Source organism: Callospermophilus lateralis, chromosome 12 (assembly GCF_048772815.1).
Source record: "Callospermophilus lateralis isolate mCalLat2 chromosome 12, mCalLat2.hap1, whole genome shotgun sequence".
In the NCBI taxonomy this organism is placed as follows: domain Eukaryota; kingdom Metazoa; phylum Chordata; class Mammalia; order Rodentia; family Sciuridae; genus Callospermophilus; species Callospermophilus lateralis.
In genome coordinates, this window is record NC_135316.1 from 26,798,179 (window position 1) to 26,825,792 (window position 27,614).

The 27,614-nt window shown below is 44.9% G+C and overlaps 1 protein-coding gene across 2 annotated transcripts; it reads left to right on the plus strand.

The window, feature by feature from the left end:
• Positions 1-1,667: 1,667 nt before the first annotated feature.
• Positions 1,668-27,554, plus strand: Il17d (interleukin 17D). Of its 2 annotated transcripts, none has more exons than XM_076872311.2 (3): positions 1,668-1,854; positions 2,574-2,869; positions 26,206-27,554. In XM_076872311.2, the coding sequence occupies exons 1-3, from the start codon at positions 1,840-1,842 to the stop codon at positions 26,522-26,524; spliced, it is 630 nt and encodes a 209-aa protein (XP_076728426.1). In that variant the 5' UTR covers positions 1,668-1,839; the 3' UTR covers positions 26,525-27,554. The 2 variants fall into 2 exon arrangements, with proteins under 2 accessions (XP_076728426.1, XP_076728427.1); XM_076872312.2 differs by lacking the exon at positions 1,668-1,854 and adding an exon at positions 2,134-2,201.
• The last annotated feature ends 60 nt before the right edge of the window (positions 27,555-27,614 follow it).

A 27,614-nucleotide genomic window follows, 5' to 3' on the forward strand; every position in this document is an offset into this window, starting at 1 on the left:
TGAACTCAGGGGCACTCAACCACTGAGCCACATCCCTAGCACTATTTTGTATTTTATTTAGAGACAAGGGTCTCACTCTCACTGAGTTGCTTAGCACTTTGTTGTTGCTGAGACTGGCTTTGAATTCTCAATCCTCCTGCCTCAGCCTCCCAAGCCGCTGGGATTACAGGCATGGGCCACCATGCCGGCTAAATTTGGGCTAATTATTAACGTGCATTTTCCATTTTCACAAATACGTTGAAACTTCAGGGGAATTCACCATGAAAAAGAACAAAACCATTTGCAACTGTTTATAAGACTTTGCTTCACTGTTAAATCTCACAGATGAATTTTGTATTCTACCAAATGGATAAGCATTTTCAGTATTTGTGATCTTGTACAAAATGACTGTTGGAGACTAATATTTTCTTTCCTACTTCCAAGATAATCAGGAAGAAGTAGGAAGTTGTTTTGTTATCAGACAATGGAAGATATTTTGTCAAATCCATAAAATATTCTGTGTTACCATAATATGAAAGGCTGTTGTAATAAGACATAGTGATTATTCCCATGAAACTCTTGTAATGATACTCACTCTCTTAAAGGACTTCCAGGTTTTTTTCCAAATAGAAAATAAGCAGTATTTGAGTACTAATGCTTTTATTCCCATTTTACCGGAAAGGAAACAAACAACATGAACAATTTATCTGCTATCAGAGAAAATATTTTATAACCCAAAATAAATGTTTACTCACTAACAGTTGTAAATTGCTTAAACTGGAGATTTCAGAGGAATTTTTCACAGTAAGTAAAATGATTACTAAATTCTTCAGTTACAGAACATTCAAGGCATGTTTTTTTCTACACAGCTTAACTGAAATGTAGTTTAACCAATGGTTTACAATTTAGTCAAATAACAAAGCTGCAAACCACTGAGGGAGTCATAAATTATATCCTTTGCACTTTCAAAAAGCTTTCAGCTGGTATTGATCATTTGTTTTTATTTTCGAAGCATAACAGCTTTAACAAAATTATATTCATTAGTCTGACACCTAGAAAGCAATGAGCATTGATTTGTACAATGAACAAATGAGCAAGTTTTCTTGCGTTCTTGAATTATAATCCCTTCATTTGAGTATATTCAATTTATTCACATAATATTAGGTTCATTTTACATGACTGGGACACTTAGAATTTAGTTAACAAGGGGTAGGAAATCTCCAACATTGTAATAACAGACCAAGTGATGCCCACCTACAGCCAAAAGCATCCGATGGGGAAGTATATAATTCTTTGCTTTCAGAGTTGATAAAGAGGCACATGATCATTGTATGGGTGTTCAGGAGAAAGGAGAAACAGACTCCCCTCACTGCAATAAAAAATAAATATTTCAAAAATTTCTAATGTTTCTTCCAACTAATGTTTCTTCTGTATTAGCTCTAAAGAGACTCTAGGTTTTGAGTTCATCCTTTTCGCAGGTGGCCCATTCTATCCTTGGATTATAATTCCTACAGAAATCATTTTCCTGAGCCAGAATTCGCCTCCCCCAACTTCATTCTGTAGGCCTCACTTGTCTGCTCTGGAGACCTCTAGGCCAGTTACCACCTCCTTCTTCAGCCAGTCAGGACCGCACCAGTCCACAGGGCAGTGCCAGATCCACTTCTCCTCCTCCTCCAGGACACACAGCACAACCAGCAGTCTGCAGCTCTGAGACACCGGGCACCTCGAAGCCATACAGCCGCCAGGTCCCAATCCTCGAGGCGTGGAGCCCTCCGTTTGTGTGGCTTTTAAATTTTATTTTAGCTAAGGAATCGCTGCATAACACCGTATCATAACAAACGTGAAAACATTTTCGGGGAGATGTTGGGAACACTGGTGAGTACATTTCACGAAGGACAAAATGTTTGACATTCCTGGAGGCCAAGGGTGCAGAGCCGCTCCATGTCTGTGAACCCGGGCTGCGTCCGCGTCCTTCGGTGCCCAGGAGACGCCGACGCAGGGGTCTGACAGGGCGTCAGGTTCCGGGACCCACTGCCCGGCCCCAGCGTCCCAGGCCGGGAGCCCACGCGGGCCGGGCGCTAGGGGCGGGCGGATGACGGCGTGGGGGCGTGGGTCTGCGAGGCGGCGGGTCCGAGCGTCGCTGGCACAGGGCGGGCTCCCTCGCTGGCCGGCAGGCGCGGCGCGCGGAGCAGGGGGCTGGCGCGGGGATGGCGCACCCGGGGGTAAGCGGCGCGGGCGGCGTCACAGGCACTCGCAGCCCGCCGCGCAGCAGCCCGGCAGGCACACGCACACGTGCACGCGCGCCCCGCACCCGACCCCCTCGCGGCCCCGGGCTCGGGGCGGCGGCGGCGGCAGGGGTCGGGGACGCGGGGGCCGGCGCCGGGCGGGGCCCCGGGGACCCCGCGGGCGGCGGGCGGGCGGGGAGGGCGCTCGGGGGCCGGTCCGCGCGGCACCCATTCTCGGGAAAGGCCTCACGGTCTGCGGTGCGGCGCGGGGCGCCCGCGGGCTCCAGGCGCCGCGGGCGGGACGCTGGCGCGGGGCGCTGGGCGAAGGCGGGCTCCTCCGGCGGGCGCTGAGCGCGGCCTGTCCCACAGGTCTGGATGCTCGTGGCTGGCTTCCTGTTGGCGCTGTCACCAGGCCGGGCGGCGGGCGCGCTGAGGGCGGGCAGGCGCCCGGCGCGGCCGCGGGGCTGTGCGGACCGGCCTGAGGAGCTCCTGGAGCAGCTGTACGGGCGGCTGGCAGCGGGCGTGCTCAGCGCCTTTCACCACACGCTGCAGCTGGGGCCCCGCGAGCAGGCGCGCAACGCGAGCTGCCCGGCAGGGGGCAGGCCCGCGGACCGCCGCTTCCGGCCACCCACCAACCTGCGCAGCGTGTCACCCTGGGCATACAGGTGAGCGGGGCCGAATTGAGCGAGAGGGTTGGGGCGGGATCGGGTCTTGCGGGAGCAGGTGGGGCGGGGCAGGGTGGGGCAGATGGGGCGGGGCCAAGCCTTGTGGGAGATAGGTAGGGAGGGGCGGGGCCACACAGGACAGGACTGATGGGGCAGGTAAGGGGGTTGATGCGGAGCTGGTGGAACAGCGGGGTTCAGAGCAAGTCATTTCTACAAAGGCCTACCACACTTCCTTGTAGAAATCCTGCTTCGCCTTGTTTTCTCTTACATTATTTCTTATGCATCATATATTTTGAGCACCTATTCTTTGTCAAGTACGTAGTTAAATGGGTTCCTTGAAGAACCAACCCCAGGGATCCTTTATTAATTTGGGGTTCTTCATAGGAGGCCTGTTGAAGTTGGAATGTGGAAGTCTGCAGACATTTCTTGAGAGCCTGTGTGATCTCGGCTGCTTGACATTGAGCCCTGAGAGGTACCCTCTCAGAGCCATTTAGCTTACAGTCTAGGGGAGTAGAAGAAATAACTGGGAAGGAAATCATAATACAAGGCAGAATGTGACAGAACTCGGAAAGTTTCGAATGCATGGTGGTTTAAAGGTGGGTGTAGGGGAGTTGCATTTTGGGGAATGAAAATGGCCCTCAAAATGAAGAATGAGCAAGATTCTGAGATTGACCTAGAAAAGAAATCTGTTACAGTTTGGATCTAGATGGTCCCCTGAAGATCATGTTTTGAAGACTTTGTCCCCAGTGCAGCAATATCCTGAGGTGGAGCTTTGGGGGAAGTGACTGGATCATGAGGGTTCCAACTTCATTAGTGGATTAGTCCATTGGTAGCTAATGGCCCCTTTCTCAGTCTCTTTTCACTTCCTGGCTGCCATGAACTGAGCAGTTTTCCTCTGCCACATCTACCCTTCCACCAGGATGTTCTGCCTTACCTCAGGCTCAAAGCAATGGAGATAACCATGGACCTAAACCTCTGAACCGGAGCCAGAATAAACTCTTCTTCCTTATTATATCAGGTATTTTGGTCACATCAACAAAAAAGTGATTAACACTAGGTCATTTTGGAAGAAAGGAGGAATATGCTTAAAAAGAAGGCTGAGGAATGTTGGGAATGTGCAGTGAGGTTGGCCTAGAGTGTTCTCTGCAGACTGGAGTGATGTCCCCTGGCTTCTAGAGGAGGGGCTCCCAGTGTGGCAGGAGAAGACAAGAACAGACCTAAAGAGGGAGCTCTCACACTGTCCAGAAAGAGCTACAACTTGGTTGATGAGAAACCAAGTGATGAGGTGGTTTGAAAGGAAGGACTGCTTATGGCAAGAGAGAAGAAAAAGCATGGTGTCCACAGAGAGCCTAGCTCTCTGAGGAGCAGGGTGAGTGTGTCATGGGGAGGCTGTGCTCAACACTTAAGCAGTGTTCAATGCTTGAAACTTACCTAATAGAATGTTTTGTTCTCTGGTGCTGGGGATCAAACCCAGGGTCTTATACATGCTAGGCAAGTGTTCTACCACTGAGCTACACCCCCAGCCATGTAAAAATACTTTGGATCAACAAAGCCATGTAGCCACTGTGTTCTAGAAAAATACATTAGCTTTCCATTACCTTAATACCTGAGATAATCAATTTATATAGAGAAAAGCATTGGGGCTGGGGCTGTAGTTCAGTGGCAGTGTGCTTGCCTAGCACGCATGAGCACTGGGTCTGATTCTTAGCACAACATAAAGACAAATAAAATAAAGGCTTGCTGTCCATCTACAACTACAAAAAAAGAAAAGAAAAAAAGTGTTATTCTGGCTCATGGTTTTAGATGGATGTTCCAGTCCTTGGTTAGGCAGACAAGGTTTTTAGACTTCTGGTTGGGGTGTGTGATTGCAATTGCAGGGAACGTGTGGCAGTGTGGCCAAGCAAAACCACTCACCTTGTGGCTGGAAAGCAAAAAAAAAGGGGGGGGGGTCCAAAATTATCTTTGAGGGTACCTCCCCAATGACCTAAAGAACTCTCCCTAGGGGCATGGGAAGTATGGAGGAGCTTTGGATTGGTCAAAGGGGAGGGGTTATGAGGATAGAAAAGATGGTGGAATGAGATGGACATCATCACCCTAGGTACATGTATGATTGTACAAATAGTGTGTCTCTACCCTATGAACAACCAGAGAATTGAAATGTTTCACTCCATTTGTGTACAGTGAATTGAAATGCATTCTGCTGTCATGTACAACTAAGTAGAACAAATAAAAAATTTTAAAAGAAGAACAAATTTTTAAAAGAAAGAAACCCTCCCTAGACTCCGCCTCTTAAAGGCTTGACTACCTCCCTTGGGAGCAAGTCTTTATCACATGGACCTTTGAGGAACTGTTAAGATCCAAATTATAGCATCTGTCTCCATGAGGAATAGAGAGGGAGATACAAGTAGACACACTGCAGTGCTTTTGGCAGAAGGCAGTGAGATTCTCAACTTGCAAAGGAAAAAGGAAGACTGTAGTTTCCCTTTCACACTCAAATGTGAAAGGTCCTGATTAAAGAAGGAAACGTGACTGGGTTCAAGGGTGATTCATTCTACTTGGGAATGAGGGAAAAGAAGTATAAAATGGGCTTTCTTCTATACCTATACCTGTTGTTAAATGAGGTGGGTGGTTTGCTTTTACTTAACACCACAGGCTGCCCTGGGATGCTAAAATTTAGGACCTCCTTCTACCTGGCTACTCTGCAGAAGACTAAGGCCTTCACAGAACCCCTGTCCACATGTGAATTAGGCCCAGAACCCCTTCTGCACACATCTTGTCATTCATTTCATTCCTTCAGGACACATGTCAGCCCATTCTTTCTGGTGGCTCCCTCTCTTGCTTTTCCTCTCTTACCACCATTCCCAAGACCCAAAAGTATCAGCTAATCTATTATCCTTCTCTTTCCAACCTCATATTATGCTTCTGATGTGCTAAATAGAATTGAGAGAAAATCTCTTGAGACAATAGTCTGACTTCTCTGCACAGAAGCTGCTGCCTTTGCATCCCTCTATAATAAATTCTAGTCTCTCCAGGCAAAAGGATGCCTGAGTTGGGCTGAAGGTCCTGTGGGTCAAAAGATATATCTCTAACACACAGCAGTGAGTCTCAAGCTCTGTTAGCTATGTTTGCCATGTTTGTAGCTTGAGTTGTCAATGTTAGTCCCCTTTCTATTACTGTGACAAAACACCAGAGAAATTATCTCTTTTTTTTAAACTTTTTATTTATTTATGTGGTGCTGAGGATCGAACCCAGGTACTTGTATATGCAAGGCAAGCGCTCTACCACTGAGCTACAACCCCAGCCCCCTGAGAAATTATCTTGAAAGAAGAAAATAGTTATTTTGGCTAATGGTTTCAGAGGTTTCAGTCCACTGTTGATTAGCCTCATCATTTTGGGCCCATGGCAAGGAAAAAAAAAAAACCAACATGATAAAGAGCATGTGGTGGAGCAAAGCTATTCACCTTATCATGGTCAGGAAGCAGAGAAAGAGCTGGCTTTTAAAACAACAGCCCCTCTCCCCAAATCCTTTAAGTGATGAATCCTTAAATGGATTAATCCATTCATGAAGTCAAAGCCCTCATGACCCCGTGATCTCTGAAAGGACCCACGGGGGAACACTGCTGCATTTGAGACCAAACCTTCAACACATGAGCCTTTTGCCAACATTTAAATCCAAACTATAATATTCTGTCCCTGGACTCCAAGGGTTCCACAGGCTGCCCTGGGATGCTAAAATTTAGGGCCTCCTTCTACCTGGCTACTCACCTGTCCATCTCACAATTCAAAACACAACCAGTCGTCTATCTCTAAGTGTCCTCATAGGCTTAACAGTTCCAACATTACTCAAAAGTCCAAGTCCAAAGTCTCCTCCATGACTTCAGGCAAACTCTTAGCTGTGAGCACCTCTAAAAATGATAATAATCAAGTTACATACTTCTAATATACAATGGTAAGGCTGATAGAGGGTAAATATTCTCATTCCAAAAGAGGGGAATGGAGCATGGAAAGAAGAGGATGTGACCAAAGAAAGACTGAAACCCAGCAAGGAAAACATTAAATCATATAGCTCCATCTCCTGCATCTGGGGAATATGGTAGCATTATGTGAGTTCTGTGGACTTGGGTAGTCCCACCCCTACAGCTTTGCTGTCTGCAGCCCACATGGTGTTTTTCTTAGACTGACTCTACTTGCTGCCTACAACTTTCCTTTCCACATGTTCCACATTTCTGATATCTTAAACGTCCTACAGTCTTGATTGCAGCATTGTCTTCATTCTTACAGCTTTATGCATGTCCTGCCAGGGCCTGCCTGCAGGAACTCTGAATCTGCCACACACTTTCTGGCTTGCCAAGCTTTCCTTTGAAAACTCAGTGGAAGCCTCTGTGACCCTGTAACGTTCGCATTCTGCATGCCTGCAAAACCAGCACAACGTAGATAACATCAAGGTCGGCTGCCAGCAGCAGCACTAGCTGGCCCCAAGGCTGCAAAGACCTTGGAGTGCCTAGATGGCTGAACACAGGGAAGCTCATTTTTAGATGGTCCTGTGGGAGCTGGGCTCCCTGGAACTCTTCTTCAAGCAAAGTCCTTCAAGTGATTTACACTTTTACACCCTTGAGCCTTCAAAGGGCAGGTTTTTGCTGACTCCCCAAATGCCCTCAAGGTATCTTTCCAGTTGTCCTGGAGCCAAATACTTGGCTTCTTTTAAATGATGCTACGGTTTTTAACAACCGCGCCCTTCTTGGCTACTTCTCACTTCTTTTTTGGCCAAGTTACAAGTTTTTCTAATCTTTCTGCTCTATTTCTTGTTATAAATATTGCTAAAACTAGCCAGTAATATCCATGTCACTGCTTGAATGCTGTGCTGCCTTGAAATATCTTCTGCCAGATTAATTACTTTTAATCTGAGCCTGACACAAACTCTCTCAGGACATGGACAAAATATAGATAAATTCTTTGCTAGAATATAACATGTGAATGGTCTCAGTTCGCATTACCATCTGAAACCTCATGAGCTCAGCCTTTACTGTCTGCATTCCTATCAGCATTGACTTCTGAGCACCTACCAGAATCGCCCATTAAACTCCGCTTACAATATTCTGAGCTTACTCTAGTCTAGTCTGCTTCTCCAAACATTTCCGAATCCTCTCACAAATCAGTTCCAAAGGCTTCTGAATCACACTGTCACTTATAGTCACAGCAACAACCAATGTTGGTACTAATTTTCTGTGTTAGCTTTCCATCACTATGAGAAAATACCAGAGAGAATCAATTTAAAAGGAGGAAAGATTTCTTTTGGCTAACGGTTTCAGCCCACGGTTACTTGGCCCCATCACTTTGGGCTTATGGCATGGAAAAACATCATGGCAGGGAGCATGTGGTGGAGCAAAGCTGCTCACTTCATGGTGGCCAGGAAGCAGAGAGGGAGCTGGCTTTTTATTTTTATTTTTTTAATGTTTCCAAACTTTTATTTGTCTATTTTCATGTGGTGCTAAGGATTGAACCCAGTTCCTCACACATGCTACGCAAGCACTCTGCCACTGAGCTATAGCCCCAGCCCAAGAGAGCTGGCTTTTATAACAATCTAAATCCATTAAGCTATGAATCCATAAATGGATTAATCCATTCATGATCAGAGCCTTCTTGATCCTCTCATGTCCCAAAGGATTCCCTTCTGAACACTGCTGCATTTGGGATCAAGCCTTTATATGAGCCTTTTGAGGACATTTAAGATTCAAACCATGACAATGGTATAAGCAAAATGGGGTAACAGAATGCAGAGCAAATGTTTCGGGAGGAAACCAGGAGTTCCATATTAGGCTGGTTAAATTTTTTTGATTTGGTAGTTGCAGATGGACAGAATGCCTTTTTTTAAAAAATGTTTTTAATTGTCAATTTGTTTATTTATATGTGGTGCTGAGAATTAAACCCAGTGTCTCACACACACTAGGCAACTGCTCTGCCACTGAGCCACAACCCCAGCCCCAGAATGTCTTTATTTTATATGTTTATTTTTATGTGATGCTAAGGATGGAACCCAGTGACTCACACATGGTAGGCAAGTGCTCTGCCACTGAACTACAGCCCCAGTCCATGGGCTGGTTAATTTTTACCTGCCTGAAAGACAAATAGGTGACAGTCAGCCGTGAAGGTGGGTGTTGGAGCTAAGGAGAAAGCCGGCTTAAGGACAAACTGGGAGTTAGCAGCCCTAGAATTCTGCACATAGTTATTGATTGAGCTGCCCTGGTTATAGCTGACACTTGTGTATCCCCAGGTCACCTGGGAGAGCAGGAAACAGTGATAGCAAAGAGGCCATGGGGTGTGATCAACACAGTGCATTGGTTGGTCCTATTGGTGCTGTTCTGATCTTCCTTGTAGGGATCCTCAAAGCTGAATGGTCCCAGGAGCAGGACAGCTGTATCTAGTGGCTTGAGGCATCACGTGCATTGTTTTTCATATTATTTAGCAACAGTGATGAGATTGTGTTTCCCGTGAGCAAATGTGAACTAGGTAGCCAATGCCCACTGGAGGAAAGGTGGTCTTCAGGAGTTGGTACTAGGCCATAGCTCCAGATTTCTGGCCACTAAAGCTGGCCCTGCTTTCCTGCCGGGAGACCACCTCTTTGCATTTTCCTTTGATCACCTGTCACCATTTTGTGTTACCGGGAAGATTAAAAAAATGTGAGATCCTGTGACGTGCAGAGCATCTTCTGCAACCGGTGTTATGGAAGGACTGGCTTGGTCTTTCAGTGGAGTTCTAAGGACTCTGGTGGCCTGGATGAAAGATGCTCTCCCACAGGCCCATCAGCTTAGGTTCAGAGGTGTATCATTCTCCCCATGTCTGCAGGTTCTGCATCCATTCATCCAGCAGATCAAAAATATTTGGAAAAAGCCAGGTGCAGTGGCGCACACCTGTAATCCCAGTGCCTCAGGAGACTGAGGCAGGAGGATGGCAAGTTCAAAGCCAGCCTCAGCAAAAGCGAGGCACTAAGCAACTCAGTGAGACCCTGTCTCTAAATAAAATACAAAATAGGGCTGGGGATGTGGCTCAGTGGTTGAGTGCCCTGAGTTTAATCCTGGGTACCCCCTTAAAAAATTGGAAAGAAAATTGTACTTGTGCTGAACATATATAATTTTTTTGTTATTATTCAACTATTTCCTTAGCATTTACACTGTTAGGTATTATAAGCAACCTAAAGTTGATTTAAATATAGGAGGATGTGTGTAGATTCTTTGCAAATAGTATCTGAGCATTTTGGTATCCTCAGGGGTCCTGAGCCAATCCCCTGTGGATACTGATGAGCAAGATAACTATATTTCTATAAGCAAAATATTGTGTATGTGCGGGGGGAGATCAAGAAAGATCCATTGTTCTAAGAAAGATAGGAAAGCAGACTGCAAGTCAGAAATTCTAACTGGCACAAAATGGATCACTTTAGGTGGATAAGATGAGTTTAAAAATAGGCATTTGGAATATCAGCAGGCTTTCTGTATGTTTTGGGGAGAGGTGGATATGGTATTGGGACAGCTGGGTTGCCAGCTGGAAAAAAATACAATTGGATCTCACTTCTATGTGAAGATTAAATTCCAGATGATTCAAAGATTTAAAGGTGAAAAATAAAATCACAAAGAAGGAGAAAAACACAAGCAATTATATTTATAATCTTAGAATGGAGGAGGCCCATTTAGTAGGTCATAGTCCCCAAATGTCATAAGAGATAAGGTTGAGAAATATAATTACATAATTGTATACCATTTTTTCTTGGCAATATAAAATAATAAAAATACAAGAGCAAAGTGGGGGGAAAATTAATTACAACCCATGTCACAAAGGGCACATTTCCTAAAGAGTTCCCACAACCAATAAGAGAAAGACCGTTAAGGTCATGGAAAGATGAGCCAAGGGCAGGGATGGTTCCCAGGAAAGGAAGTTCAGATGACTCATATGCTTGATAAAGCATGAAAAGCTGTTCACTGCAGGCATAGTAAGTGAAATGCGTGTCAAAACCATATGAGAATCCTTTTTTTAATACATGCATTAGGCTACTTTGCCAAGGGTGTAAGGAAAAAGGCATTCTACAGTAGAGGGGTATGAATTGGCACAACTTTTATAGAAGACAATTGGATATTAGCTATCAAAAAACATTTTTTTAGATGGGGTCTCATTATATTGCCCAAGCTGGCCTTGAACTCCCAGGAGGATTGCGATCCCCTTATTCTCCCAAGTAGCCAGGACTATAGGTATTTACCACTACACCTGACTAACACATTCTTTTATATATATATATATATATATATATATATATTTTTTTTTTAGTTGTCAGTGGACCTTTATTTTATTCATTTATATGCAGTGCTGAGAATCAAACCCAGTGCCTCACACATGCTAGGCAAGCACTCTACCAGTGAGCCACAACCTCAGACCCCTATTCTTAAATTCATATACCCTTTGACTCAGCAATTTCTCATCAGTGTTTCTCCTATAGGCCCACATGTCCGTGTACCAAATGATAGGTATGAGTTCATTATTGTAATGGCAAGGGATTGGAAACTGCTTAAATATCTACCAATAGAAAAGTTAGATAAAATGCTATATACAACTATAAAGAAGAATGAGGCACTTCTAGAGTACCTAAGTAGATCAATCCATCACAGGCATAAAGGGGGGAAAGGTGTATATCACATTTTGCTCTTTCTAAGAGAGAAACTAACATATGTATATGATAAAGGATTTAAAAGAAAGAAAGAAACAGGGTCTTGCTATGATGTCCAGGCTGATCTCTTGGGCTCAAGGGATCCTTTCGCTTCAACCTCCTGAGTGGCTGGGACTACAGGTGTGTGCCACGATGCTAAAGACATTTCATTTTTAAAGAGCAGAAAGAGAAATTTCCCAACCATGAGGGAAAAGCAGATACTGAGGAAATGAAGCCTCAGCACATCATGGCCTGGGACACACCAAGAACCTTGGTGAAAAAGGAGCTGTTTGCCCTTACAGACTGTGGGTCTGGCAAAAGAGGCACCCTGATCATCGGGGTGGAATTTTTCAGAGCCCTGTGACTTCACTTCTGGGCTGTGTTATGATGAGGAGCACAGGCCTGGAGATCAAGAGATTGTCCCCCAGTGAGAAGTCCAAAATGGTAGAGCTAGTATCTCATCCTGGACCCCTCTGATTCCATGGAGCCAGGGCTCCTGCCCAGTGTGGTATTTAAAAAAAAAAAAAAAAATTCAACTCCCAGAATACAAAAATATTTTCTCATTTACTTTGTGGCATAATGTTTGTTTTTCTTTTACTTGAAAAACAAAATGCCAAAAATAAAATAAATTTGCTCAGTATGATTCTTAAAAGCCACATTAAAATACTGATAAATATATTGCAAGGACACTGCAAGGTTTTAATGACACAACACCCACATATGCTGAAGCCCCAGAGATAAACACCTACTAATACTTCAAGTAATTTTAAGTTGTTTATATTTTTCATTTTTGACACATAGTCTAAAGATAACTTTTCTCTAGGATATGAATAATGTACAACAATTTATTTTTAGGCTTTATTTGTTACCCTTTTTATATAGTCCTTTTCCTCCACAGCATCTAAGAGACTATACCTAAATTTATTTTGCAGTAAACAGCTCCATGGATAGCAGTAACAACAAGGAAATAAGTGGAAAGAAAAACAGGACAGGAAGCAAAGAGAGAGAGGACAGGGGATGGCGAAGTTAAGTGACTTAAAAATAGGCATACAGGCCACTGGGGAGTGTGAACAGGCAAAGAGACCATCCCAGAAGGCTGATGCAGGTGCAGTTGGGTGCCTTAGGCAGAGCAAGCCTGCAAAGGAGAGTCAACCTAGCCCAGGCTGCAATACCTGGATGTCTTCCTGTGGAGAACTCAAGTTGCCAGAACTTTCAGCAAGTGACTTTGGAAAGAGGAGAAATCTGAAGGAAATGAATTCCCCTCAGGAATCTTGATTGAAAAACACGGACACAAATTAGTAATAGTAAGGAGCTGAGAGTTACCTCAGCATCCACCAATAGGCAGGTAGAACAAGTAGATGAATACTGACAGCTGTAAAGAAGCATGCTGCCCATTCAGTGCACCTGAGAACATCTCTACTTATTAAATATCCTGAACACTTCAGCACAGCTTCTTCTACCTGTGAGTTGGCCAAGGTCATCACTGCCTTTCTGATGGTCCATTCAGAGTGACCCCATGCTCTAACAAATCCATCATCTGGTGTTTATTGATGCTACACTTTGACAGTTTTCATTGGGAAAATGCTGAATTTTATAAAAGGAGTATTTTTGCTCACCACTCCTCTAACCCTTAAGTTTAGCTAATCCAAACATCCTGTTTTTCATGTAGACTGTCCATTAATTGTTCCATTTTTACCAACATAGAAACTTAATGCTACATTCACTCATCAAATATTGACTGAGGGCTGTGCAGGGCCCAAGCAGGAATAGAGGAGAGCTATGGGCTGTGAGCTTCCCTCCTAAAATTCACCTCACTTTCTCTCCATCTAATACTTTTTTTTATCAAAGGAATATAATATTAGAGAAAGAACAGTTAGGAGTATCGTCATCCCTCCCTTCTCCACAGTTTCACGTCCTGTGGTTTCATTCAACCTCTGTCGGAAAATATTAAATGGATAATTTGAGAAATAAACAATTCCTAAGTTTTAAGTTGCATGCCCTTCTGAATAGGGTGGTAAACTTTCATACCATCCCACCCCTGCCTGGGATGTGAATTGTCTCTCTGTCTAGTACACCCACACTGTATGTACTACCCTCCTGTTAGCCACATCGTAGCCATCTTATTGACTGTTGTAATATTGCAATGTTTGTGTTCAAGTGACCCTTATGTAGTAGCCTAATACTCTATCACACTGCTTACGTCATCCACCTCACTTCATCTCATCAGGCAGGCATTGTATCAACTCATGTCATCCCAAGAATTGTGAGTTTAGTATAGTGAGATATTTTGACAGACTGCATTCACATCGCTTTTATGATAGTGTTAAAGTTGTTCTATTTTATTAGTAGTTTTTGTTAATATTTTATGGTGCCTAATTTATAAAGTAAATTTTTTAATAGGTATGCATGTATACATAGGGAAACTATATAATATATAGAGTTTCCTACTATCTGTTTCAGTTTCAGGTCATCTACAGGGGGTCCTGCAGGGTCAGTATACCTGGTAGATAAGTGAGGACTGCTGTATAACATCAGGGAAAGTTATACAAGTAGCCTTTTAAAGATATTCCTGTTCATCTTTATTCAAATGCATCATCCCTCTTTTATGTACTTCCAAATGGGTGTGCCAACACTAAGAACAAAGGGTTCCTGCTGAGTGAGAAGCCCAATGGCCTGAGCACCCGCAGCCAGGTAACAGGGTTCTTTCTGTCCTTCCCTGCCTTGGGCTCCCGTCAGCAAAGGTGTTTGCAGTGGCAACTGTGGACAACAGGGGGCAGCACCTTGCCAAAATCCAGTCTAATCATCTGTTCTGGGGTGGCCCGTCCCAGTGATCTTTAGAATTTGTGGGGTTGGGGATTCCTATTCTTTTTCTATAATTTTTTCCTTAGTATATTCACTCTTTGCTGGGCACCTGCTTCATACCTATGGGTTACTTTTATGACTTTAAAACTAGCCTTTCTGTCCTCAAAGAAAATCTGTATAATTCTGGTATAGCTATCTATCATATCCAGTATATATATCTCTCTATCCATATAAGCATGGGCACAGTATCCTATCTGCACAATATTATAATGATAATGTTCTGTTAAGAAAAAAAGGGGAGATCTAGAGAAAGGTCCAGGAAAAGAGAATAGAACAGACTGTGACTGGCTGGAAGTCTCCGTTACAGCCAGAGAAATGGAGGGCTGGTATTGTTCATCCTTATTCTCTGTGGTAGAAAAGGAAACATGCATTGGTTAAAGCAGCTTACATAAAAAATGTTGGTATCCCCCCCCCCAAAAAAAATATTTTTTATGGAAAAGTGACCTTGAGCCATCCAAAGTACAGCTCACTTTCCCCCTCTCTGGGTTTCTCAAAATACATCAGGCTCTGCTGTACCTATCACTGTTTCACAGAGTAAAAATAAAAGCATTGTCATGGAGCATTGTCATGGGATTATCGTTTTTGCTTTGATAGTTATCTCCCTTGAGGGCCTGGGTTTTACTTTAGCATTCCTAGAGTAGCCAGGAGGGATGACAATATATCATTCCTTGGGCTCCTCTATCCATGTTCCTCACCTGAATAGAATGTGTGTGCCCTTCATGCCAACAGAAAGATTTGGGCAAATGCAGGAAGTTCCTTGCATGCCATAAAGTGACATTCCTCATGGTGTCTGTCTTGCAGAGATGGCACATGAAGAATGTGAAGGAGGACAATAAGGACATTGCTCCCTAACTTACTAAGCCATCAAAGAGAAAATACCAGGAACTCTTCTGGAATTAAAGAAAGAAGCTAGGCTAATGTGATGTTAACTATCTCTCATGGCCTGTGTGTGGTGACAGCTGACTCCCTGGGGGCCAGGTGGGCTTCTCCCTTTGTGCACAGGGGCACCTCCCTCATGCCCCAAGATCAGACACATCAAAGATGGCTCTGAACCCACGTTCTACAGCTTCCCCAGGGTAGAGAGCTTAGTTATCCCATGGGCATGAGTTGTGTTTTCCTTTGAAGAGAGTCTCCCAGCTGTGCCCAATGCGTGGCATTTGCCATGACAAAAGAATAAAAGCCTTCAAGAAATTTGGTCTTTCATTCTCATTTCTCTTTCTTTCCCTCTGCCATAAATTTTTTCCCTCTTGAATTATCTTCCAAATTCTTTCCCAAAGCCTGAATCTCTCCTTTTCCAGACCTCCCAAAACAGCAGATTTTACATGAAATGAATGGATTTCCTGGTTGTAAAATTGCCACACCAGGCGCTTGTCTGGTTGCGAAATATCCACGAACTGTAGAGTCTTAGGTCTGTGTGGCCCATGTAGCTTGTGGTGCAGGCAACTGGGCGAGTCCAGCTGAGCTGGGTGACTGTAGGCCAGCTCCCTCCTCTGTCAGTGACTCAGTTTCCCCTCATGAGTGAGGGGAGGGCGGGCAGGCAGAGCCTTCTTGCTCCTGGTGGCCCTGAGCCGGCTTGTTGGCAGATGAGCAGGTTCTCTCTGGAGCCCTTTTCACTGGCTCAACTTCAGGCCTGGCCTTGGTGCCAAGTTCAGGATGGCACCGAAGGCAACCGCAGTCCCCAGATGGAACAAGACCGACCTCTAGCTCTCCTTGGCCAGGTGAATGCCCTGGGGAACTGTGCCCCGGTCAGGCCTGCTGCAATCCCTGACTGATATTTCCATGCCCTCTTTCATGAGAAATGCACACTGATGTTTTCCTGTAGGGGCCAGAAAAGCATTTTTCAGAGCTTCTTGGCAGCATGTACTGCAGCTCTTTGGCTCCCTCCGGCCTTAGCAGATGGAAAGAGGGTGGAGCTGATGGGCCTCCTGGCTACAGCTTTCCCCCAGAGGGAAGCTGTGGCCTCCAGTGTCCCCAGTTACCCCCTGATCAGCCAATAAGGCCCCCTGAACTTGGCCCTGTAGTTGGGGGGGCCTATGGTACACAATGAGACTTTTGTGTAGCATCACAACCATGCAGGGCATGTTCTAAAGGGAAAATGAGAAGATGGAAGGTTAATATAAACCCTGGTCTCTTTTTTTCAGTGCTGGGGATGGAACCCAGGACCTCTCATATGCTAGGCAAGTGCTCCATCACTGAGCTGTATCTGCAGCCTTAAAACCTCTCTCTTAATGACTCATTACTTCTCTTAAATGTGGAGACTAAAATGGCTTGTACAAGAGCTATCTTTGAGAATTATCTGGGGAGCTTTTAAAAGAATACCAACAGCCTGGCCCCATTCCACAGCAATTAATTGCAGATCTCTAGGGGTGGGGGAACAGCTTCACTATTTTGAAGAAACTCATTTATGTGCCTCCAACTGAGATGCTAATGGTAATGCTAATTCTTATTGGATTAATAATGTTCTTTTGCACGAATTAGACTTTACAGCATAAGACACTCCTGGGCTGATATGGTCATGAAATCCAAGCACCAGGAAAATGCAACCATCCAATCATTTGCCATCAGCTGCAATCAGTATATAGGTGGTTAACAGATCAGAAAACACCCTGTGGCAACATCACTTAACTACTGTTGACAGTGCAACCAGGAATGGGTTTCTGTTGATTTATGTCAATTAGTGACTCCCAGTTTAAATGAACAGAGCAGATCCCTTAGGCAGCATGTGAGAATGGAGCTTCTCACTCAGCAAATGTAAGTGAAGTCTGAGAATCCACCTTTTTTCTGTTCTTTTTATATATTTTTTCTATTGACACAATAACCAGGGCATACTGTGATGATCTGATGTATGTATACATTATGTAATCAACAAATCAGGATAATCAGCATATCTGTCACCTCATACATTTATCATTCCCTGGGAATCTTCATTTTTAAGAAGAGCTCACATACACTTCCAATGCAGGTGGCATACACCTACCTATCTCCCTCAGTGAGAGGGGTTTTTCAGAGAACTCTCCATTCTTGACAAGGGAAGCTGTTTGTCCTTCAGTGTCCCGGGGGATGCTAGGCATCTTGGTTTTTCCATTTATAATATCTTTATATCTAGTCTGTTCCCTCATTCTTCTCCCAAATTGCTATCTCTGCCTCTATATAAATTTTAGAGTGAGCTCATCAAGTTCTTAGAGAAGTCTTACTGGGATTTTAGTTAGAACTGTACTGATTTTAAGACTGATTTTGGGGGCAATTCCAAGACCTTTGAGATTCAATGTGTTTATTTCAAGTTCTTTTCTAAGTACAAAACATTGAAACAAATACCACATCCTTGGTCCTGCCTTCAGGAAACTGGGGAAGAGCCTTCCTCTTCATTTTGTAAGGAACCAGGCAGGTTGGAGTGATTTACCCAAGGTCACCGGTTGGACCAAAATTTCAAGTCTAAGACTCATATCAACTCCATCCTGCCCTTTTCAGAAAGTCTTAACCGGGCTGAATGCACCGACCTTCAGAGCTGATGAATAACATGGTGGAAACTATTTTGTCTCTGTTTAGATCCTCTGGTATGAGTAGGTTTCCAGATAGGAATGGGGAAGGCATTTCCCCCCCAACTTTATTCCTGGGGTTGGGGTCTTCGAATAACTGTGAGGGGAAACAATAATACTCAGCCTCTGCTACTTTGAAATTGAAATTATTGCATGTTTTGCAAGGTGGGAGGGTGGGCCACGTCAAGTTTGTGCCAGTAATGCTCCAGCTATACTTGGGCATCAGATAGAACACATCAGGTGGTCGATTCCTCCTGGGAATGTGCTCATTGTTCTCTGAGCTGACCTCCGGAACCGCTTGGAATTGTTTCCTAACATGTCCAGGCCCCAGGGGCAGCACTCTTTTTCTGTCTCTGCTGTCACTTACATTCCTCCCAAAGCTCAGTTTCCATCACCTCTAATCATCCCTGGAGGACTTGTCCTTTGTTCTTGGATTAAGCCAGGCCAGCTGTCACTCACTCAAGCCAAACTTCACACGTGGCCCTGGCCACTTCTGAGATCCAGCAGAGGGGAAAAGTTGATGTGTTTCAAGCATGTCCCTGTGCCAAGTTTGCACAAATCAGCATGCAGAAAATGTGGAGACAAAAGAATGATTGCTCCCAGGGAGGCAAGGACACAGTGCAGAATTCTTGCTGGGTTTCATTTCCATGTATGGGAAAAGAAAGGTTTCCAGATGGAGTGTCTTTCTGTTCCTTTCCCATGGCAGCTTTTTGAAACCAAAAGGCGCTCCTGGCTGCTGATTTCCCCAGATTTCAGGCAGGAAACTGGGGGCACAGACTTGAGTTCAGTGTCTGTGCCTGGCTCTGCTGAGATTTCCAGGGCTTCTGGTGTGACTTCTCCAGCTCTAACCAGCTTCCTTCCAAACACACCAGGCTGTTCTGTCTGTGGCACTGGTTCCGCTGACATCAATGCCATGGCCATAGGCTGGTCCATTCATTGTAAATGCCCCCCACCTTCATAAGGTCTTTCTTTTGTAAGAGGACCCTCCTAGTCTGTACACCATTTGAAAACGACTCATATTCATCCTTCTTTTCATCTCCCAGGCAGAAATGAAGAGGAAGGGCAGGTGGCTTTTTTTTTTTTTTTTTTTTTTTTCAGTCCTTAGCCAAAAGGGGTCATGGTGATGGTCAAAAGGTCTATCCTAGGGACCAATAAGATATTTTGGGGATGAATATTTTTAGTCAATGAGCCTCTTACCATCATGCATCCAAGCAACTGTCTTTCACCTACAAAACTAACAAGGGTGATGCACAAGCACCAGTTGCTTCTGAATGACACCCAGGGTGATGGGACCTGAGTAGCTACCTAGACACCACATTGTACAGAAAGACAAATCTTAAGTGAGGGCTGGGGATGTGGCTCAAGCGGTAGCGCGCTCGCCTGGCATGCGTGCGGCCTGGGTTCGATCCTCAGCACCACATACAAACACAAAGATGTTGTGTCCGCCGAAAAACTAAAAAAAAAACCAAATAAATATTAAAATTAAAAAAAAAAAAATCTTAAGTGAAACTGAAAGGGATGGTGGATGCCAGCAGGTCAAGCCGACATCACCAAAGAGGAAACCAGCCTGGGGGATAGCACCTAAGGCACCCCAGCCCTCCAGTGCTCCTGTAATTTACTCTCTGTCCTGCTGTTGGGTAACTTTCCTCCAGGAATCTCAACTGTGCTGGGCAACTCATCCTCCATTCCTGGTTCCCAGGAGCTGCAGGGTTCAATCTCCACTTTCTGCTCCGCTTCCACCTCGAATTTCTCATGAGATTGCTACCCCCCACACACGTTCTCCCACTCGATATTCACATGACACCCCCACACATTCACACACATAAACTCTCACTTTTCATATTCACACATGCTTGTGCCCATGCATGCTCACACACATCCATACACACCTACTTATGTGCCCTCACATTCACACACATCACACACACATATACCCACAAACATGCTGTTTATACTCACACGTGCAAATGCTTACACCCACACTCTTTCACACATGCTTACACATGCTCAGGTATGTAATGCTTATATCACATGATGACATGCTCACACTTGGATATGCTCACACACAAGTTATCACAGTCACACTCACATATAACTCCAGCTGCAGTTTCCCACCCACTGCAGTCATCTGTTTTCTGGCTCAGGTGTGTGTTGCTGCTTCGTGTTTGCAGGTCCCTGAACTCTCTTCTTTGCTTAGCCCTCTTGTCTTTTTTCCTCACCTCCAATGTATGTAGAGCATTTCCTCAGACCCCTTATAGGGTGTTATTGTTTGGATCTGGAATGTCCCCCCAAAGCTCATGTGTTGAAGACTTGGTCTCCAATGCAGCAATGTTCAAGAGGTGAGGCTTTGGGATGTGATTGTATCTGAGGGCTCTGATGTCATCAACAGATTAACCCACTGATGGTTGAATGGACTACTGGGAGGTAGGACCTAGTTGGAAGAAGTAAGTCTCTTAGGGCATGCCCATCCCTTATACACGCGCACACACATGCATACATACTCACACACTCTCTTTCCCTCTCTCTCTCCCCCTCCCCCTCTTTCCCCCTACACCCCTTCCCCCTTCCCTCCCTCCCTTCCTCACCTGCCCTCCCTCCCTATCCTGTGCCCTGAGCTGACAGCTCTTCTCTATCATGCCTTCCCATCATGATGTTCTGCTTCACCTAGGCCCAGAGCGATAGAGCCAATGGACCATGGACTTAATCCTCTGAAACTGGGAAACCAACCTGTCTTCCTCTAGGTTGTTTTTATCAGATATTTTGGTCACAGTTACGAAAAGCTGACTAACACACTGGGACTGGCCACATCCCTGAACCTGGTATCACATGGAGCTGACAGATGCCAGCCTGTCCTGCCCACAGATCTGTGCACTCCTGGAGGGCACAGCCCAAATCTGTGCCCTGCTTATTACCATATCACCATCTCCTGTTGGCCAAACCCAGAGGGTACCCAGTGACTTCCCCAGTGTTCAGCAGTCTCTGTTAGTGTGCACATCTCCAAGTGAGGGCGCTGTCAAGCCACAATGCTTTAATACACTTTAAAATTAATACTCCCCTAATATCTACATACTCAGTCACGTTCAGATTTCCCTGATTTCTCTCCATCAGGGAGGTTTTTGAAATTTAAAATTTTCCTCTTTATTTTTAACTGTTCAAAGTAGCTAAACTGTTGTGAAATTAGGACAAGAAATTCCCATACACCCTTTACCCAGGTGTTCCCAAATGGCAACATCAATAGCCAGCAAATTAATCAAGATCAGACAATGAACATAAATAGGACACTGTTATCTGATCTGCAGACTTCATTCAAAGTGCCCTCTTAATGCCTCTTCTCTGCCCCAGGACAGTGGTCAGTTGTTTTGTGGGATGTGCCTCAGTTTGGATTTGATAGGTTTTTTTTTTTTTTTTTTTTAAAGAAAGAGTGAGAAAGAGAGGGAGAGAGAGAGAGAATTTTTTTTTTTTTAACATTTATTTTTTTTAGTTTTTGGCGGACATAACATCTTTGTTTGTACGTGGTGCTGAGGATCAAACCCGGGCCTCACGCATGCCAGGCGAGTGCGCTACCACTTGAGCCACATCCCCAGCCCTTGATAGGTTTTTAAAGCAACCATATAATTGATTCCTGAGACAGAAATACATGGGAATGGGCAGAGGCTCAATGAGTCTTCACCGCACCGGGGCAGTGTTGCCCCTGGGGTTTGTATCCCTCTCTCAAGCCCTTTTAATATGTAGGTTCCCTCCTCATTTTTCCTCTTGGAAATCCTATCAAGTTTCCCACATTCATATTGCTTTGCTGTGGTTTGAATGTGTTCCCCAAAATTCATTTGTTGGAAGTTTAATTCCCAAACTCACAGGTTGATAGCATTTGGAAGTGGGTTAGATGAGGTCACCACGAGGTGGGGCTTCCTGGGGCTTCCTCTTCCTTATAAGAAGAGGAAGAGAGATTTGAGTGGGCGCCCTTGCTCTGTCTCCCCATGTGCTGCCCTGCACTGTGTTATGATGCAGCATGAGGCCCTCCCCAGATACTGAGAAGAGACTAACTCCAAGCTCTTGGGCTTCCCAGCCTCGAGAACCATGAACTAAATTCTTTATAAATTCCCCAGTCCCAGGCACATTGTTATAGTAATGACATACAGTCTAAGACTTTCCATCCCTATGTCTGATAAACTGGTTCCAATTCAAGTTCAGCTTTTGACCACCTCTCTCTCTAGCCTCTGCCTTTCTTGGCCTTAAGGATGTCACAGTATCCAGACGCAGATTTTTTCCCCTCAAAGTTGGTGACCTCTACTCCTTCTGTTCTCCCTTACATGCTCCTCTTAATCACCATCCATATACCAACATTTCAAAATTAGCTTCAGCTAAGATCCCCCTCTTGGGCCCCAGATGCTGTTCCTCCCCAGAGATGAAGGGATCTCTCTGATCAGGTCATTTCCCATCCTTTTGCCTTCAGGGTTAGACCAGAATTCCTGATGGATGTGCATTCCTGACAGGGTGCAGCTTTCTTCATCCCTGTGACCTTCTCAACTTGTACCTCCCTCCTGTACCTACTTCCTCTATCCTTTACTTTGACCTCCACCCCAAATGCTCTTTCTCATTTCTTCATGTAGATGAATCCAGTCAAGAGCCACCTTTTCCTAAAGCCTCTCACAGGCCAGGTGAACTCCTTTTATTAGTATGTCTCCCTCTAGATTGTGAATCTTGGATAGTGGGTATGTGTTTTGTCTATATCCCTACTGCCTGAAGAGCCCTCAGATATTCAGTGGATAAATGTTGAAAGTGATATTGTAAATACTAACTATAAATCTCTTTCCTTCAAATGTTAAGTTAGAGTCTTGAATTGACCTTGGGTTGTGAGGTCAGAAAACACATTGCAGACTAACTAACCCATCCCCAGCTCCCAGCTCCTGGTTCTTCCTTTGCAGACAGGCTGGAATGGGCCATGAGGAAAAGAGGAGAAATGACCACACAGTCTGACCTTTCTGTCCAGGGCATGTTACCAGAATCCTAGGGCAGAGGCCTGACTCTGGGGTCCAACAAATAAGGTGCAGCCGCTTGCCCCAAACACTAAGCAGAAAAGTAATAGTGAAAAGCAGGAAAAAAAAAAACTTTAATCAGTACAGTTACACTAGGAAGATGAGGGGACCCGCAACTTTAGCCCTGTCTGCAGGGGACTGACAATGACTTTGATGTTAATAGAAAGGGAAATGAGGGCAAAGATTGGGGCTTTGCATAGCCAGAGGTTCTATGCAGCTACTAAAGCAGATGATCTTGATCAGGCATGGTCTGTCCATTCTTATCCGACTCTGCAAGTTGGTGATAAGACAGTTACTGTTGCCTGGGGAGTGGTTCCAGGACATTACAAGATGTTTATCAATCAGAACTTGTTTTAGTAAGCTTTTTTGTTTCTGTGACCAAAAAGACCTGACAAGAACAAAGTAAGGAGGAAAAGTTATTTGGGGCTTGTAGTTTCAGAGGTCTCAGTCCATAGACGGCCAACTCCATTGCTCTGGGCCCGAGGTCTGGCAGAACATCATGGCAGAAGAGTGTGAAGGAAGAAAGCAGCTCAGGGCATGGCTACCAGGAGGCAGAGAGTTGTGCTTACCAGAGACAAAATATAAACCTCAAAGGCATGCCCTCCCTGCTTCCCCAGTATTCACCCTCCTCTAGCCATACCCTGCCTACCTAGGGTTACCACCCAATTAATCTCTACCAGGGGATTAATCCACTGATTGGGTTACAGTGCTCATCACTAAATCATTTCACCTCTGAACCTTCTTGCATTAACTCACACATGAGCTTTTGAAAGGACACCACCATAATGGACCTGTTGTTTCTAGAATCCAAGGCAACTCATAGCAAAAGAGACAGATGCAAAATGGAGGGAGTATTACAGGCAAAAGTGAAGAGACTGAGTCTTTGTTACAGGCAGACAGACAACATGGAGTTCTGTCCAGAGCTACCACGTGTTACAAGAACATGGACAGGTTTTTCTTTTTCGTGGTGATGGGGATTGAAGCCAGGGGACTTGCACATGCTGGGCAAGTGCTCTATCACAGAGCCGCCTCGCCAGTCATGTTACAAGGATATGAAGAAAGAATTTAAATTCTCCTGAGCAAATTTGGAAACCATTAAGATAATGATTTGAATTGGACCTGAATTCACCGAATAGGCAAGAATTCAGTAAATTGTTACTGGTTTGGGGAGAAAAAGGACCTTAAGCAGAACTTAGCTCTGGGATGTGAGGAACATTCCCCTTGGAACTCCCAGAGTATAGGAGGCTTGAAAGAGAAGACAGTGAGGGGAACCGTGGAAAGGAATGGAGGTAAGGACCAATCTGGTGGCCTTTGAAGGCAAAGCACAGGGGTTTGAGTTTTTGTGAAGGGTATGTTCCAGTGGAGAGGTAGTAAGGGGGGATGTCAGGAGGCTCACAACCCTGGAAGACTAGGGGGGATGGTTTCCTCAGTCCTGGCAAGGGTTTTCTAGGCTCATTATGCTTCCAAATCACAGAAAAAAACAGTAATGGGGAGGAGCATAAAAAGTACCCTTTCAACTATTCATGTGCATGTGGAGGGAAGCATAAGTGGACAAAAAAACATTATTTATGTTAGACAACTTTTGCATTTTGCACTGTCCCCTCCCCCTTTATGAGCCTTCATCTGGGCTCTCTGCATCCTAGAACAGCATAGGAAGGGAGTCAAAGGGGCTCTACATCTAGCAGGAACTCCTTTACCCTGAGCCTCCACCCCCAGCTTTCTGGCCCACACCAAGCTAAGTGGGCAGTATCTGCCCTCCAGTTCCTTCTTTCTGCAGACCCACCCTCACCTCTATTCAGCACTCATCAGCTCCCAGACCTGTCACTGGTCTCTCTTCCTCCTTTAGTCTGGGTTCTCTGAATGTACTTTCTAACTGGAAACCTCTGAGTCATAGTCTTTAGTAGTGAGGAGCTAGATGAAAAAGAGTCCTCAGGATTCCTAGGACACTGCAAGGAGGGGCGGGTCAGGTTGAGGCAGGCACTCTAGTGCTGTGGCACCGTCTGTGTTGAGCCGGTTAGGGTCTGGAACCAGATGGCACAACCTGCACATCTTGGGGTTAGGGTGGAAAGATCTGCAAACCCATCTGTCTACCCTTCCCCAGGCCCCACTGAGCTGACAGGCTGCTGTAGGGTCTTGTGAGTCTTCCCAGGATGGCACATTGTGGATCCTCAAGTATATGTATATTGCTGAGCAGGTTAGAGAAGTTAAGACTGTGATTGTGGGATTTTAGGATCTCTAGGACTCTGTCCCTGAAGAAGAGAAGCGGATTCATAAGAGGATTCCCCATGTTTTAAGTGGGCAGATTATTGGAATAAGAAATGAGGGTCATGGCAGTCCAGTGAGAAATGGGAACAGCGCTTACTTCTATAAAGGGAGCTTCCTGAGGTCTCCTGGGCTCCTGAGAATGACTGCTTGATTTGGTAGGGCTGTGCAGGTGGACTGTGGAGGGCAGGCTGGTGCTGCTTTTGCCTCCTCCCAGGAAGCCACCTGGCCCAGGCTGCTCCAGAGGTACTGACACTCAGTTCTTGGCATTTGATCCCAAAGTAGGAAGACTGGAAGGCGAATGAAATTTATCCAGTTTAAACCAGTTTTTGAATAACCCAGGCCAGCCAGTCCTGCCCTCTCCTTGTGCCACGTGGGTCCCTTCAAACAGAAAGGCATATGGACCCCAACAGACAGATGGACACAGTCACCTTGCACTTCAGCACAGGTGTCCTGCAGTTGCCTTTGCTTGTGGTTCTGCATCAGTGTCTCCCCTTCATGGCATCTGTACCAGCCTGCGCATCTTCTGTGACAGCTGGTGGAGAGGCCCCAGAGGTGGCCCCAAGCAGACATTGGGTCTCTTTCTATTCCATCGGCCCCTGTAGTCACATGTGCAGGCTGCCTAGAATTTTTTTTTTTCCTATTTACATTATTGCAGACTTTAGGTTAATTTAATGGGTTGGCATTTAAAATATAACAAAGCTCAAGTGTATCTATTTCAGCGTGGGTCCTCAAGTGGACACTAACTGTATGATAAGATGTCAGATGTAAGGCCTAGCCTCCTCCCCAACCCATTTCATTTAATCAATAATTTCAACAGAGTGTTTGCTATGCTCCCCACCTTTTTTTCTGGGTTTGGTCTCAGAAGCACAAACCTTGTAGAAGCTGTCCTTTCTCCATGTGTGTGTCAATTGCCCCCAAATCACAAATTAATCCCTCAATCTCTCTTTTCAGAATTTCCTATGACCCGGCAAGGTTCCCTAGGTACCTGCCTGAAGCCTACTGCTTGTGCCGGGGCTGCCTGACTGGGCTTTTTGGGGAGGAGGACTTCCACTTCCGCAGCACCCCAGTGTACATGCCTGCTGTCATCCTGCGCCGGACCTCTGCCTGTGCAGGTGGTCGCTCAGTGTACATGGAGGACTACGTCACCATCCCAGTGGGCTGCACCTGTGTCCCTGAGCAGGAGAAGGACGCAGACAGCATCAACTCCAGCATCGACAAGCAGGGTGCCAAGCTTCTTCTTGGCCCCAACGACAAGCCGTCTAGCCCCTGAAGGACACCTGGGAAGGGTTGGGGGAGACCTGGTCAGCCACCTGTGCACAGTACACGTGCAAGGAAAATGGACCCAGCCCAATAGGAGCAGTCTTTCAATGTAGAATAGTTGGCAGGTTATCTGACCCAGGTATTCCCTGGTTTTATTTTTTTTTTTTTTTAGGCAAAAATGGGCACAGAATTATTAAAGGTTGATGGGAAGATGACCAGGTACAGGGCATCGGTGTGGTACTGGCATAAGGCCAGCCACACAGAACTCAGTAGAGGCAAGTGGGTTTGGAAATGGTTTCTTCAGGCTTCCTGTGATTGCAGCAGTGTGTGGCTCAGCAGTTGGGTGGTTGATCCAGGAAGGAGATGCAGATACATAAGTTTTCTTTAAAATCTTTTTTAAAAAAAAGTAGAGTACATACTACTTTTTAAAGCAACTGTTTTGAATAGGAGCAGAAACTATTTTTATATTAGCAATTTAGAGCAACTATATTTAATTTTTTTTTTTACTTGACATATAAGCAATTTATAACATTGTTTTCCTCTGATAGGATTCTTTAGAGGCGTATTTGGACTCATCAGATAAACTCTTTTCAGCTTGCATGTGGCCTGGGGCTCTGAATTCAACCTGCCTGCCCTTGGCTGACAATAATGAAATGGACATATCTGAATTTGACCTATTCTTTCTTCCACTGAAAGTCTTCACAGGCCAACAGATGAGCAGAAAGGATGCCTAGAAGTGAATTCCACAAATCTAAACTTGTTTTTATTCAGGAGTACATAAATGGTTTCAGACTAATAATAACTTAAATTTTTCTCATTATTTTGTTGTTGTTTGTTTTTATTTTTGAAAGCCACAGCTGTCAATTTCTGGACAAAAAAAGTAGAATATGACATCTTTGCCAACTCTCAGGAAGAATCCTATCCTGTATTGGCCTAGTTAAGACCAGGCCAGTATGAAGGAAATGTGGGCCAAATTAGAATTTCCAGAGATCAATGTTGAGGTTTGTCTTACTTTTCTATTTAGGTTCAAAGTCTGTCCCTGAATGCAATTATTTGTAAAAGTTTTTTTTTTTTTTTTAATCATTAAAACAATTGTAGTT

Coding starts and splice junctions, on each gene's coding strand:
- Il17d (XM_076872311.2), top strand. Junction 2,870..26,205: donor GTGTCACCCTGGGCATACAG/GTGAGCGGGGCC, acceptor CTCTCTTTTCAG/AATTTCCTATGACCCGGCAA.